Source organism: Scylla paramamosain, chromosome 23 (assembly GCF_035594125.1).
Source record: "Scylla paramamosain isolate STU-SP2022 chromosome 23, ASM3559412v1, whole genome shotgun sequence".
NCBI classification, from domain to species: Eukaryota; Metazoa; Arthropoda; class Malacostraca; order Decapoda; family Portunidae; genus Scylla; species Scylla paramamosain.
Window position 1 is genome coordinate 21,967,016 of NC_087173.1, and position 15,000 is coordinate 21,982,015.

At 45.6% G+C, this 15,000-nt stretch overlaps 3 protein-coding genes across 10 annotated transcripts in view; 1 reads left to right on the plus strand and 2 right to left on the minus strand.

Moving 5' to 3' along the window:
• The window catches only part of LOC135112423 (cadherin-23-like), a 103,267-nt gene that overhangs the window by 61,818 nt on the left and 26,449 nt on the right, over positions 1-15,000 (plus strand). The gene's annotated exons all lie outside the window — the stretch shown is intronic.
• LOC135112421 (uncharacterized) overlaps positions 3,150-15,000 on the minus strand; it is a 27,359-nt gene continuing 15,508 nt past the window's right edge. For 2 of the 6 annotated variants that reach the window (XM_064026880.1, XM_064026877.1), the window contains 2 exons: positions 5,440-5,629; positions 3,150-3,554 (listed from right to left, as the gene is read on the minus strand). In XM_064026880.1, the coding sequence (XP_063882950.1) occupies positions 3,363-3,554; positions 5,440-5,629 (382 nt within the window). In that variant the 3' untranslated portion in view covers positions 3,150-3,362. Of the gene's footprint in view, positions 3,555-3,960; positions 4,088-5,439; positions 5,630-15,000 lie in introns of all 6 variants that reach the window. The other 4 variants (XR_010274377.1, XR_010274376.1, XR_010274375.1 and 1 more) reach the window with 4 other exon arrangements.
• LOC135112422 (uncharacterized) overlaps positions 13,111-15,000 on the minus strand; it is a 1,964-nt gene continuing 74 nt past the window's right edge. The window contains exons 1-3 of the mRNA XM_064026881.1: positions 14,513-15,000; positions 13,850-13,931; positions 13,111-13,190 (exon numbers count right to left, since the gene is read on the minus strand). The exon at positions 14,513-15,000 is cut by the window's right edge and continues 74 nt beyond it. Of these exons, the coding sequence (XP_063882951.1) occupies positions 13,153-13,190; positions 13,850-13,931; positions 14,513-14,833 (441 nt within the window). The 5' untranslated portion in view covers positions 14,834-15,000 and the 3' untranslated portion in view covers positions 13,111-13,152. The remainder of the gene's footprint in view (positions 13,191-13,849; positions 13,932-14,512) is intronic.

The following is a 15,000-nucleotide window of genomic DNA, read 5'->3' on the forward strand; positions in this document are numbered from 1 at the left end:
TTGCACTACAGTCAGAGACAACTCTCGGCTTCTTTGGCTTTCTCGGATGATAGACTCCATGATGTGGAATGTACCAGACCTTACCGTCATTCCTAACTAAATCCTTTGTGGGTACAACCTCTGCATAACCCTTTGTAATCATATCATCCATGAACACTTTGTAATCACCTTTGTGTTGATTATCCTTCTCAAGTTTAGCTCTTAACAAACTTGTTGAGTCTCTGCTCTGCTAATAGTTTGTTGTTTGGAAGCTTGACGTTATCATCTTTAAGAGGAAGGGGCAACTCATAATGGCCATCCTTCAGCTGATGTACTCCTTCTTTCATCTTACTCATAAATAATAAACCTTTTACCTTCATATGATAATGGAGTGTCAGCTGACTTTCTATCACTGAAGTCAAGTTCAAACATCTCTCTCACTTGAGAAGGATTAATCATCTCTTTGGTTTTAGTAGGAACCACTAAGAAATTAACCCTCTTTTCTTCATTGATTTCTACTTCTTGTGTCACTGTTCTGTAGACTACCACTGTATCCTCCAATGGACTTGAATGGGGTGGGTTCTACCAATGATCCCCCAACCTAGCTCTGTCCTACGAGCATAGGGATGCTTCTTGCTATCACCTGCTATTTGCTCTTCTGCCATAATGGCTTCTGCACAGTCAAGACCAATGAGGAGGAGTCCTACTATGTCAACGTTTGGGTCATACTTCATTAGTTTGTCAGAGACTGCCTTTAAGTGGGGCCAGTCACAAGCAGTCTGGGGCCTTGGTATCTGACTCCGTCCAGCTGAAGAAATGTTTTCTGTTGAATGTGCTGAAGGGACTGATATTTCCACTTCTTCATTATAACCTCTTACTTTAATTAAGTCCATGAATTTTGATAGAATCAGTGATTTGTTTTCCACTTATTGTGTGGATATTGAGTGACACTGATGGTCCACTAACTCCCAATTTATTCAGAGTGCTTTCCTTGATGAATGAAGCATCAGACTGCTGCTCATCCAGCAGGGCATACACTAAAACTTTATTCTCTCCATTACTAACATGATGTAACCATACAGGAACTATCATCATGGTGTGCATGTCGTGTGTCACTGATTCTGTAACTTTGACCTTATTTGCTACTACTGTGGGTTTATCATCTTTAGGCTGAGTTGCTTGTGCTGGCACCCTTTGGCTCTCAGTTCTTGTCATGTCATCATTGTGAAGAGCTGTGGGATGGTATCTCTGACATACTTTACAAACTTTCCTTCTTCTACAATCCTTTCCTTTGTGACCCATTGTTAGACACCCTGTACATAACCATTTTTCTTTAGCAAATTTGTACCTAGTATTACCATCAAGTTTGGCAAATTCCTTGCAGTCATCTAAATCATGATCCTTTGTACAGTAGTGACAGAATGGTCCTTTCCTTTCCAGGTCCTTGGGGATACTGTTTGTTGGCTTGTACATTTACTTTACTTTGGAATGACATTAGTTTTTCCTCAATTGCTTTGGCCATGAAAGTTCTACCCCCCTCTCTTCTTTGTCATGATGTTTGATTCCCTTGGTTTCCAATTGGTTGCCCTTGTGTGAGTTTTGATCCAGTCATTTACTTCCCTACTTACTGAATTCCAGGAAACAAAAGGATTGCTTGCTCCCTTTGTATCTTTGTGGACAAATTGACATAACATTTGCAAGGGTGGGTGGTGGTCTTCATTGCTACTAGGGGTGTTGTTATTACTGTTAGTATCAAGATATATCATTGCTTGCTTTCTCCAGTCATGAACAATGTGTTCAGGGAGTTTTGCTAGCACCTTTCTCTGCTCTCTAGGGTCATTCAGAAGTGACAAATAAGAAGTGTGGTTCATTGCAGCTAAACAGCACTTCAAAAAATCTGAGAATGCTGTTAATGCTGGACCATTATGTGGAGAGATTGGTAGCCAATTCATTAACTTTTCTGTGTAAGCATCAGCTATGATGCTTTTGTTTCCAAATCTATCCCTAAGAATTTTCTTTGCTTGCACATAGTCAGCATCAGAGTTAAAGTGCATTAACATTTTAATGGCATCCTTTGCCTCACCAGTTGTATACCTGTCTAAGTAGGCAAGTCTCTCTCTACCAATAGAAGTTGTAGACTCTACACAAGTTTCAAAGTTTTTCAACCAACTTTGAAATTCCATGGGTTCTCCATCAAAGGTGTTAGGTTCTATTGGAGTGAGGCTCCACTTGGGATCAGGTATATTGATTGCAAAGGTTCCCCCAGGATGGGAAAAGGATTGATGATTCTGTCTCACATTATTAGGCATGTTAACATTCAGAGTGTGTCCACGAGAGCTTGGTACAACACTTTGAGCTGTAGGGTTGAGATTTATTACCTGAGGTTCACTAAATATTTGTCCATCTACTTCATTTGTCATCAATTCATGATCTGTATTGCAAGAAGAAGGTTCCTGTGGGTCATGGAATGTAACATATTTGTGAGGCATGGCATTGTCACTTTGTTCATTTGCAATTGCTTGTGCTTTCATTTCATTTTGTGACTCTATGTATTGTTCAAGATAACTTTGCTTCTCTACACTTTCATTACCTGGAACCATTTTTACTTCTTCTTCAACTAAGACCATAAACTTCTGCATTAGCAACTGCTAAATCTCTCTTTCTTTTTCTTTGAGAACATTGCTTCAGCCTCTGCTTTTGTCTGAGCTAACCTAACTTCTGTCTCTGCACACACACTACAATACTTTTAAAACAAACATAAATGAATGGATTTATATAGTAAATTCAGAGCTAAAGAAAAATAGAATAAAAAATAAACAAATAAAGATAAATAAATAAAATAAATAAATGCAGTAATTTAGCATAGTTACCCCAAAAATGTACAAGTCAGTCTGGTTTTCTTTGTTTCCTTGCACTGTTGACTCTTTTCCTTGCATTTCAAAGCAAAACAAAACAAAGTGGCCCTTGGAATGTGTCCCTCCTGCATAAAAGGGCCAGATTCTCAGGAAACCCTTTGTATTATTTGTATGTGCAATATTTTTCTATCCTCTGTCTATTGTTTTATGTCCAAAGGATGGGTGGCAGGTTGCATCATCCTTCTTTGTTGTGCAGGCTTTAGTCCAACAATATATGTATCAATCAATCAATCATCTTGGTAATAAAAAGAATAATAACAATAATTTTTAACTTTATTTTCTCGGTTCTATTTCCTTTCTTTAATAATAATGATGAAAAAAAATAATAATTATATAATTTAATATAACCTAACATAGCCTATCTTAGCTCATAACAGAAATAGGTAGGTCAGTTAAGTTAGGCCAGACTAAACTGCCTTACTTTAGGTCACTCATGTAAGAGAATTATTGATCTTATTGTGCTAAATCCTAAGGACTCCTGCTATCTGATGTCATTCTACTTCTGTTCTCTTTCAAATTTCTCCTCATCTCCCTCCACTCCTTTGCACCGCTGTAAAGGGTCTTGGCGCACTCCCTTACCTCCTCCTCCTCCTCCTCTGACGAACAGTTCCAGTGGTACTTGAAGAGGCCGCTCAGTTTAACAAGCTCATTCTGGCTCACCTGGAAGACAAGTGCCAGTGAATTAGTATGGAAGCTTGGGTGAAAATACAGAAGCAGGAAGAGAGTTTCAGAGTGTACCAGTGAAAGAGATAGAAGATTGAGAATGGTGGTTGACTGTTGTATTCAGAATGTGGAGAGAGAGAGAATAGGGGTGAGGGAAAGTAGAAAGTCAAGTCTTGTATAGCAAGGCTGCAGATTACAATTCACCTGTAGCTGTAATCAGTTGTTTACTCATTGATACTCAGTGCCTCCCAGCTGACCCATGCCTCTGGTCTCCTGGTGGCTTTGCTTCTCCCCAGACACTCATCCTAGCACTCCTAGCTCTCCTGCATCATCATAGTACACTAGTGTTGTGAAAACTATCTATATTTTGTGCTGCCCTGTCTAAGAGTCTGGATTAGCACACCTAAAATGAAGAAGCACTGTGTTGTTCCCTGTACTTTGCGTCTTTCTGGTCCAGTGTTGTCTTGATCACCGTGCACTGGTGTTACGAAGCCCTGTGTCTTGTGGCGTCACATCCAACAGTCTGGGATCTGAAGCATCATGGATGTTGTTCAGTGCCTCAAAAACTCAATTCCTCCAATTCAATTCCTATGGTGAGGCCATAGGATGACAGATTAACAAGATTTCTACATCATTAATGGGAGAAACATTCTTGACAACCCTGCTCATCATCTATGTGAGGTTTGAGAAAGTTGTGGTGAGGGAGCAAACCGTTTGTGAATACTGGCCTGTGTGTGTGGCAAACACTCTGCCACAACAGAAAATATTGATAAGTTAAGTCTGGCTTGCTTGAAGTAGGAAGTATTTGCTTGAAGCTTGATGTGCATTAGAGAAAAGAGCTTGCTTAAAAGAGAGAGAAAGAGAAACAGGGGGGAGGAAATGGAAGCATCTGCATTTGATTTCAAGTATTACAGTTCCTAATAATTGTGGCACCACTGTGAATTACTGGCCATTAAATTTGCTTGGGTTAGATAAAAATTGCATTAATTTTTTTGAGGATCAGTATTTTAGAATGAATGAATAACAAACACATTTTATATGTGCAATAAAGAGGGATTAATGACAGCTTTAGATATTCTCTCTCTCTCTCTCTCTCTCTCTCTCTCTCTCTCTGTGTCTACCATTCACTCAGTTACCCCTCTGCATTGATACACACCCCCAGACCACCTCCTCGCACCTCCCATCAGTACATCACCACTGCACTCAAGCTCCACTGCTCTCAGCGCCTCACCACCAGACGTTGCAAGGGCCCTATTCTGAAACGCCTTGCTCTCTTGCCATGACTATTTTCCAAGGCCACAGAGATGATCAGCCGGGTTCTCAAGAGTGTTTATCATGTTATTAATGTGGAATTCTTGTTAATATGCCACTAGAACCATAAATACACCCTTAGAAACCTGTGTAACATCAACTAGAGAGCTTTTTTTTAATGTAGTGGAGGTGCAGTGCAGAAGCGTTTGAGAATTTTGAGTCTTATGATCCAACCAGACCAACATTTCAGATACACGCATCACTGTAACCTTCCTTATCTCAGTCATTGAGTTAATGTGGCCAGGCCACATGCTGCTTCTGTCTCCAAGAACACACCTACTCATTTCACTGATATAAGCAACCTTTTCAAAGTCCCTCAGAGCCTCTTCCATTTCTAACAACAACCAATATTTAATGGGCTCCTAAACACACACACACACACACACACACACACACACACACACACACACACACACACACACACACACACACACACACACACACACACCTGCAAGAATTTGTCTTACCCTTAGCCAGTACTCATCTTATACATATAAACAGCAAAGTGAATGAGTGTTGTGGGCATAGCATTGCACCACTGCCTGCATAAGTTACTAAAGCTGTGACGCACCTCACATGCCTTGCCTGTCACCTTGCCTGTGGTCTGGGGAGGGGTGGGGTGGGGTGTTACGTCGCTGGTGGTGGTGGTGGTGGTGGTTACTGGAGGAGGCTTGGTGAGGGCTGGGGTGGGTGGAGGGTGGCTCAGGCTGGGGGTGGGGGTGGCATCATCATCATCAGCTGTGACACGGCTGGGAGAGTACCTGCAAGAGAGAGAGAGAGAGAGAGAGAGAGAGAGAGAGAGAGAGAGAGAGAGAGAGAGAGAGAGAGAGAGAGAGAGAGAGAGAGAGAGAGAGAGAGAGAGAGAGAGAGAGAGTTACAATGTTTAGAATCGAGTCAGTCACGCCAGCCAGCCTCTCTCTCTCTCTCTCTCTCTCTCTCTCTCTCTCTCTCTCTCTCTCTCTCTCATTCATTCATTTTCCTTGTATTTCTATAAATTTTATTTCTTCTTTATCTTTCTTCCTTTCCTTCTATTTCTTTCCTTTCATCTTCTTTTCCTTCCTTCCTTCCTTCCTTATCGTTTCTTATCTTCCTTCCTTTCTGCAATCTTTTCTTCCTTCCTTCCTTCATTTAATTAATTCACACACACACACACACACACACACACACACACACACACACACACAGGGAATTCTGGAGAGAGAGAGAGAGAGAGAGAGAGAGAGAGAGAGAGAGAGAGAGAGAGAGAGAGAGAGAGAGAGAGAGAGAGAGAGAGAGAGAGAGAGAGAGAGAGAGAGAGAGAGAGAGTAGAGGGGGGGTGGGGTGTTTTAGGAGGTAATATAATGGTAAGTTATTGTTTTACCTCCAAGCCATTCCTTCTTCTCCTCCTCCTCCTTTCTTCTTTATCGTGGAATATCTCTTTATCTTACCATTATTCTCATTCTTGTTCTTTTCTCCTCTTCCTCCCCCCCCCTCTCTCTCTCTCTCTTTCAAACAAACAAACAAACAAACACGTCTTTTTCTCTCCCTCCTTTTAACTCCCCAAAACTTTCACTCTCCCATTTCCATCTCTTGAAATTTCCCCATTCTCAGCCCATTAACAGCCAAAACACCCCCATTACCACCCATTAACACATGCAGAGCTCCAGTGACACCCTCTCCCACCCCATTCCCACCCCCATAAACAAACTTACCATCCCCTTCACCCCCAAACACCCCAAAAAACACACCATTCACTCGCTCATCACCCCTTGCCTTACTTACCGTAAAGGTAGGTTGCCACACGCGCACTTTTTGGGCACGACGTGGCACGAGGTGAGTGCGCGCCACACCGCGAGTAGAAACAGTACAGAAACAGAGACGTCGGGTACATTGCGCGCAAGGTGTGGCGATGTGGCACGAGGTGAGCCCGATCTGGGCACGAGGTGTTGCGAGACGTGACACGAGGTGATCACGACGTGGGCACGAGGTCATCGCGACGTGCACACGAGGTGTGGCCCAACCCGACGACCCGTTTTGAGGGGGTCGCACAGGCATTTTAATTAATTACGAGGTTGTTGCCGATGTACTGTCACGATATGTCACGGGGTGTTGTGAGGATGCGTCCAATATTTGCAGCGCCTCCCAAGCGGTATATAAAGGGTGGGGAATGATGATCAAGTCACTCAAAGCTAGACTGGCAAGCAGGGAAGATGGAGGAAGAAAACTACAGACAAGAGGCTCAAGTACTGATGGCAGGAATCCTGATGGTGGCTGCTGCATTGCTGCTGCAAAGAAGACGTCTACAGCAACCTCCCGTGCCACCCCAGCCACGAGCAAGAAGACCCAGAACAATATGGTGCCGTGAATGGCTTACGAGACGATCGATGCATGGCGATTTTCACCACCTGCTGCAGGAGCTCAACCGAGAAGACACCAAGGGCTACAAGAACTTCCTCCGCATCAAACCTGAACTTTTCAGAGAGATGGTGGACCGGCTTACTCCAATCCTCGCCAAAAAAGCCACCAGAATGAGAGAGCCCCTGTCAGTGGGGTTGAAGTTGGCTGTCACCCTCCAATTCCTGGCATCCGGCGATTCATATACGAGTCTGCAATACAGCTTCAGGGTCTCCAAAACCGCCATCTGTAGATTCGTACCTAAAGTCTGCCAGGCCATAATTGACATATACAAACCTGAGGTGCTCAAGTGCCCAAGAACTCCAGAAGAATGGAATCAAGTTGCCGAAGGATTCTCAAAGAGGTGGAACTATCACAAGTGTGGAGGTGGTCTGGATGGCAAGCATGTTCGAGTGAAGAAGCCCTGGCATGCAGGATCACTGTTCTTCAATTACAAGAAGTTCCACAGCATTGTCCTCATGGCCGTCGCAGATGCAAACTACAAGTTCCTGTACGTCGACGTAGGTGCTGAAGGAAGTGCTGGTGATGGAGGAACTTGGTTCAAGTGCACCCTTCACGATGCCATCGCGCAGAAACGAGTGGGATTTCCAGAGCACAGCTTCCTGCCGAGTGACGACACGCCAATCCCATTCCACGTTGTTGCTGATGATGCCTTCGCCCTCAAGACCTGGCTTATGAAACCTTACTCACATCAATCCCAGGTATACGAAGAAAAAATCTTCAGCTACAGGTTGTCTCGCGCCCGTCGTGTGGTGGAAAATGCTTTCGGTCTCCTGCAGTCACGATTTAGAGTCTTCGGCACTACCATGCTACAACGACCTGCAGTTGTCAAAATTGTCACCATGTGTGGGTGTGTGATGCACAACCTGATATTGGACCGCTACTCAAATTTCCATCCCCAAGAAGTCGACTGCGAAGATGGTGACCATAACGTGATTGATGGATCGTGGAGGAACATACCAAATCTGATGCAACGCCTCCAAACTCGACGGGGAACAAATCCAACGAGAGAAGCAAAGGCCGTCCGAGACTACCTGGCTTTGTACTATGCATCAGAAGCAGGCGCAGTTCCCTGGCGAGAAAGGATGGTATATCCAAGAGGACGACCAGCAGACGAACAAAGGATGGAGCAATAATTAAATAAATAAATAATATATATATATATATATATATATATATATATATATATATATATATATATATATATATATATATATATTATATACTATATATATATATATAAGCTGTGTTAATAAATGTTATCTGTGTATTTGATAATAAAGAAACCGATTAAGCTTCCTTGACTTTGAATTATATCCCAAAATATAAACTATATACATTATAGGAATATCATATTTGGGTGGGAGGGAATGGGAAAGGAAAATAAGAGTAAAATAGAATATATGTTAAAAAAAATTTTAAATATGAATTTAATGTTTACAAAAATTATTAACTTATTAAGTAATAGGCAAATCTGGATAATTAAACACCTTCATTTATTAATTACATAAGACTTTGGTCTAAAATTGTTAAGATTGTCTGGTTATAAGATTAAAATTTTAGCAAAGAATTTTTCATATTTACGACATTGAAATAAAATCTATACTTGATGGATATATCAAAGCTATAAAATGTTCATATATATATATATATATATATATATATATATATATATATATATATATATATATATATATATATATATATATATATATATATATTATGGGGACAGTACCTTTTCCATGTGTGATTCTCTGATTTAATTTTCCAAGTGTTTTACCTTTTACCAGTTATCATTTCAATACCTTATTTATATATTCAGTTATTATTTTCCAAGTTCTTTATTACCAACTCTTCATTATTCCCTTTTATCTGTTATCATTTCAAATCCTCAATTTTCAATCCATTTCTTAACTTCCCAAGTTTTAGTATATTTTTTTTCTCTTTTACCATTTATGTCCCAATTATTTATATTCAGTTTGTAGTTTATAATTTTTTTTTTACTGGTAAAAGGAAACATTAAAAAGTGTTTTTAATGTCTCCTTTTACCAGTTATTATTTTATATCCATACTTATATTATAAATGAAAAGGGAAAAAATATAGTTGTTTTTTTCATATTTATTTCATACATTTTAACATATTTTTATATGCAATACATTTTTATTTTGTTTACATTTACTCGTCGCTATCCTCCGCCTCGTAGCCCTTCGGCGTCTCGATCATGGGGGACATTATGGCCTTTTTCGCCGGCGATTTCGTCTTCTGGCCCTGGAGTTTGGTGGTCGTACTTGTGTGCTGCAGGGTCTTGACGGGGGACGGGTGAACAGCCGAGTATAGATTCCCACTGTATTGGGGTGGGCACCTGCTGCTGCTGTGGCTGCTGAGGGAACTGTTGCTGTTCTGATTGTTGAGGCTGGTATTGTTGTTGAGGCTGTTGGTACTGTTGTTGTTGAGGCTGTTGGTACTGTTGTTGTTGGTATTGGGGCTGCGAGTAATGTGGCTGCTGGTACTGCGGCTGATGATAGACTGGAGGAGGAGGAGGAGGAGCAGGAGCAAGAGTAGGCGGTGCAGGAGGCTGCCACAGGTTGCGATGGGCTCGCAACTCCTAGTGGCATGGGCACAGAATCCAGCAACCTCCTCGGGTCTTTAATAGCACTCCTGGCCATCACTGGTTCCTCCATGAGGCTGATCATGTACGCGATCTTGGAGAAGAAGAGTACTCCATGATGCATGGGGGAAACCTTCTTCAGGCGAGTGTACATAAATTCAACAAACTGCCGGATGTCAGCGTCAGGTCCCTCGACTGGTGGGTTTTCGTGTAGCTAGCAGCTGTGCACTCTGGAGTAGTTCTTGGATGGCACTGCTCTCCTGGGTAGATTTGGTGGATCGTGGGCTGGATAGTTCCTCCTCCTGCCGTTCCTTCTTCCTCTTCCTCCTGGCAATTGAGTGGGCCGATAGGACAGACTCATGGCTGGAGGAATCTTGATCGTCACCTTGTCTGCCGAGAAGTCATCACTAGGGTGCGTACTTTCGTGGGCGATGTGACCTGCCAGGAAGGCCCAAACCTCGACGATCTTCTGCTCCCCTCTGCGTCCTCGGCCTGGCTGCTGATCCACTCTTGCTCTCCCTCTTCTCGATTTTCCCCAAAATCTGTTCTCTTCTTGTCCACCACCTTCTTCACCTGCTGGTGAGAACAGTCCGAGAAAGTTTGGGCCAGGTCCTTCCAGAGGCTCTCCTTCCACGCCGGATTCAGCCACTTCTCGTTCCGCTTATCGTAGAGCTCTGGATGCAACTGGACGTAGGTTTGCTATCCTCCCTCAGTTGGTCGTCGTTGAAGGGGTAGTCCTGAACGTCTTTCTTGGATGGCCGAGTGCGTTTCCTGGAGAGCCCCAGCAAACAGGTTGTACCTTCACCACTTCCACATCAGGAACGTCAGTGTCGTCAGGAACCTCAGGAGGAACATCACCAGTTTCTTCCTCCTGCAGACTCGGGGAAGACTCCTGCTGTGGGGTGCTTGCTGCTTGGCCTTTCTTGGGCATCTTGGAAAGGTTGGCTGGAGATGGGAGGGTTCTTCTTCTGTCTGTGTTTGCGAGATAAGTGACCATGTGGCCCACGGGTGCTGTTTATATACCCCCTTGGATCAGGTCACGTGAGAGGCAATTATACAGCTCGCCACCACCTCGCGCTAACTTCGTGCCCACTCTCGGACTAACGTCGCGCCCACCTCGCACTAACCTCGTACCACCCCGCACCACACCTCGTGACACCTCGCGCCCAGGTAGCACGAAGCTCGCACCACTGCGCGCCAGGCGCGACGTCGTGCCAATAGGCGCGAGGTGTCTCGAACAGGGTACGAGGTGTCACGAGGTGATGGCACGAGGTGGGGCCGACGTCGCCACTTCGTACCACGTCGGGAAAAAAAATGAAACTGTTTTAATTTTAACGCGACGTCGTGCCACCTGCCTCGACTTCCCCGACTTGGTGGCAAGAGGTCTGCACGAGCTGCCGCGCTGTTGGGGCACGAGTTGGCGCGAATTGGGGTGCGCACTCCACCTCGTGCCACGTCGTGCCCAAAAAGTGCGCGTCGTGGCAACCCGCCTAAAGACTTGGCATCGAGGGTGTTGGGGGAGGGGGAGCGGGCCGGGGGGGGGGAGACTCGCTGTTCTCCCCCCCTTGTGGAACCCCCATGGAGAACATCTCTGCCTCGCTCATGATCCGGAGGTCGTCATCAAATACTGTCGCAGGGGGAGAGTACCCATAGCCCTTGCCCTGGGGGAGATGGGGAGATTAGTGTGGGGGACGAAATGGGGAGGTTGGGGGAAAGAAGGGTGTAGTGAGACTGGAAGGTAGGTTATGATGGAAATGGGGGAATCAGGGCAGGCAGATGGGGGAGGTTAAGGTGGGGAGATTAGTCTGGGGAGATCAGGGAGAAGAGGAAACTGAAGGGAAAATGTGGTGCTTAGTTTAAGGTGTGAGATGAGGAGATGGGGAGATTAATTTGAGGGTATGGGGAAATGGGAAGGTTAGGGGAGAGAGGGAAATGGGGAGGTGAGAGTGACGTTTGGAAAGGGAGAAAAATAGGGAGATTAGTAAGAGGAGATGGGAAGATTCATTTTGGGGAGATTGTGGGAGGTGGGGGGAGGGTGAGTGGTGGGTATTAGAATGGGGAGATGGGAAAATTTGTTTAACAGAATATGGAGGTGGGGAGATGGGGAGATCAGACTGGTGGGGAGATGGGAAGATTGTGTTCGGTTTTAGTGTAACTGGAAAGGTTAATTATATGGGTCTTGTATTTTGGGGGAGGTTAATTCAGGCAGGAGATGGGGAGGTTAGTTTGGGGAGTCTGTTAAGGGCAGTGTTTGTTTGTGTCATTGGGGAGATTACCTAAGACGATTATATCGGAATTCATTACATCAATATATATATATATATTAAAAAAAAAAAAAAAAAAAAAAAAAAAAAAAAAAAAAAAGGGGGAGATTAGTTTGGGGAGATTTGGGAGAGGGGAGGTTAAAATAACAGCGTTGTACACCTGTGGGGAAAATAGACATTAGTACACCTGAGTTAATGTAATTAGCAGAGGCAAAGTAAGGAAGAGGGGAGAGGGGAGGGGAAAGAACAGAATCTCCTCTTACTAACCTCCCTATTTCTCTGCTCTGCCCTTGGGGCTGTGATGGTGGTGGTGAGAGCCTCCCACTCCCTGGGCTGCGCAGGCCCCAGCCCCGCCGCTCGTAGGGGTACACCTCACCCAGTGGGGAGGGGGAGCGGCAGGGGCGACCTCAGCCCCCCGGGAATGGGAATGGCGCGGGGAGTAGCGTGGGGAGCGGCTGGGGTGGTGAGCGGCCCCGCTCCGGGGAGGCACGGCGGTCTGGGGGTGATGAGCGGCCGCCCCGGGGAGAGGGTAACAGAGAGCGGGTAACAGGGTAACACGGCGTGGGGAGCGCTGGGGGCTCCAGCGGGTCGCGGGGTGGGGCGAGTGTAGTGGTGTGTGGTGGTGGTGCTGGTAGCATCGGACTGCGCCACCCTGTGGGGCTGGCGCGCGCGCCCCCCATCGGGGCTCCACGGGGGGCTGCGGGAGAAGGGAGGACTGATGCTGCTGTGGTACTGCACCACGGGGCTGTGGGTACTGGCAGTGGTCTGGGGGGCGGGGAGCCCTCGGGGGTGTGGCACGCCGCCACACCCTGAGTAGCCATCTGGGCCTGGCGGTTGAAGCAGGGAAGCCGCCAGCATGTGGGGGGCGCTCTGGGGTGTGTGGGCCGTGGCAGTGGGTCTGGGGGCGAGGAGGCCCTCGGGGGTGTGGCGGCTGCCACGCCCTGAGGCCGCACCGCACTGAGTAGCCATCTGGCCTGGCCGTGAAGCAGGGAAGAGGCCAGCATGTGGGGGGGCGCTCTAGGGTATGCGGGCTGTGGTGGTAGGGGCGGGCTGGGCTGCGGGAGTACTATAATAATAATAATAATAATAATAATAATAATAATAATAATAATAATAATAATAATAATAATAATAATAATAATAATATTGCTACTACTACTATTACTACTACTACTACTGCTACTACTATTATTATTATTATTGTTATTTTATTAAGTTTGGAAAAAAACGAATAAGAGAGAGAGAGAGAGAGAGAGAGAGAGAGAGGAGAGAGGAGAGAGAGAGAGAGAGAGAGAGAGAGAGCGCTAACGGTTTTTTTCCCACGGGAATGGTCGCATGATGCCTTTCTTGCCCGGGAAAGCGTCTCTGACTGAAGATGCAATCTATAAATTTATCAGATATAGGATATTTCTGATTTCATGATAAGAAATGTTGGAAAATGTACACCTAAAATGAAACTTCATTTATAATTCTACCACAATTAATAAGAAAGTTACAGATTTTTTGTTTATTTATGCATATTTTTTTAAGTGTCACTGACACATTACCTTTATTCCATTAATATTAATACTACTACTACTACTTCTACTTCTACTACTACTACTACTACTACTACTAATACTACTACTACTAATATTGCTAATACTACTATTACTACTACTATTACTACTACTACTACTACTACTACTACTGCCTGGCGGCTGACCATACGTACGTACATACATCGAAGGCGTAAGGTCCCGGCCGGCGTGGATTGATGTGTCATGAGCAGGGTGAAGGCCGCAGGAAGCCAAGGCCTGAGCCAAGGCCTGGAAAGTGTTAGCGCGAATCAAGGCGGTGCTGAGGTCCCTGGCCGGCGGCGCGGAATCGTGTGTCATGAGCAGGGTGAAGGCCGCGGCGCCACGCCACCCACGGCCCGCGGCGGCCTGATCATGATGACAATAATGTGACCACAACCTGTTTCACGGGCGGCGTGCCTCTCCCGGCGGCGGGGGGAAGAGAGAGAGAGAGAGAGAGAGAGAGAGAGAGAGAGAGAGAGAGAGAGAGAGAGAGAGAGAGAGAGAGAGAAATATGTAATAATAATAATAATAATAATAATAATAATAATAATAATAATAATAATAATAATAATAATAATAATAATAATAATAATAATATCTAAAACATTCTCTCTCTCTCTCTCTCTCTCTCTCTCTCTCTCTCTCTCTCTCTCTCTCCTAGTGGTAATTTAAAAGATTTCTTAAATGAATTGGAGAATATTATTGTTTGTATCTGGTCCTAAGTGAACTACATTCAACATTCAATGAATATTGAATTGATCCATGTGGTCAACTGGCTGGAATCCAATAAATTATCTCTTAACATAAACAAAACTCACTATATGGTGGTGTGGCTGGTGGTGGGTGGGGCGGGGCTCGGGGGCCGGGGGATGCAGGACGGGGGGCTCGTCGTCGTCGCTGTCATGTCCCCCGGGGGACACCGGCGCCCCTCCGATGGGGGGCACCTCCCGGGGCGGCGAGGCTGGTAGGGACTCCTCCCTGTGGGCAGGCGTGGGGCAGGGCAAGGGGACGGATAAGGGGGGCAGTGGGGCAGCTGCCATGGGAGGAAGGGGGACCGGGGGCTTGGGTCTTGGCAGGGGGTCCTTCTTGGGCCTGGGGATGGGGGATGGCGGGGTGATGGTGAAGGTGACGGGCGGCATGGGGATGTTGGTGAGGTCCAGGGTGGGTGGGGGAATGGGGATGGCATCCAGGGTGTCTGGGGTGGGGGGGGCGGGGCGGGGTGGGTGGGGCAGAGGAGGAGGAGGAGAGGGACATGTTGGAGGGGCTGTGCCTCTCACTCTCTCTGGTAGGGTACGGAATATCCTCT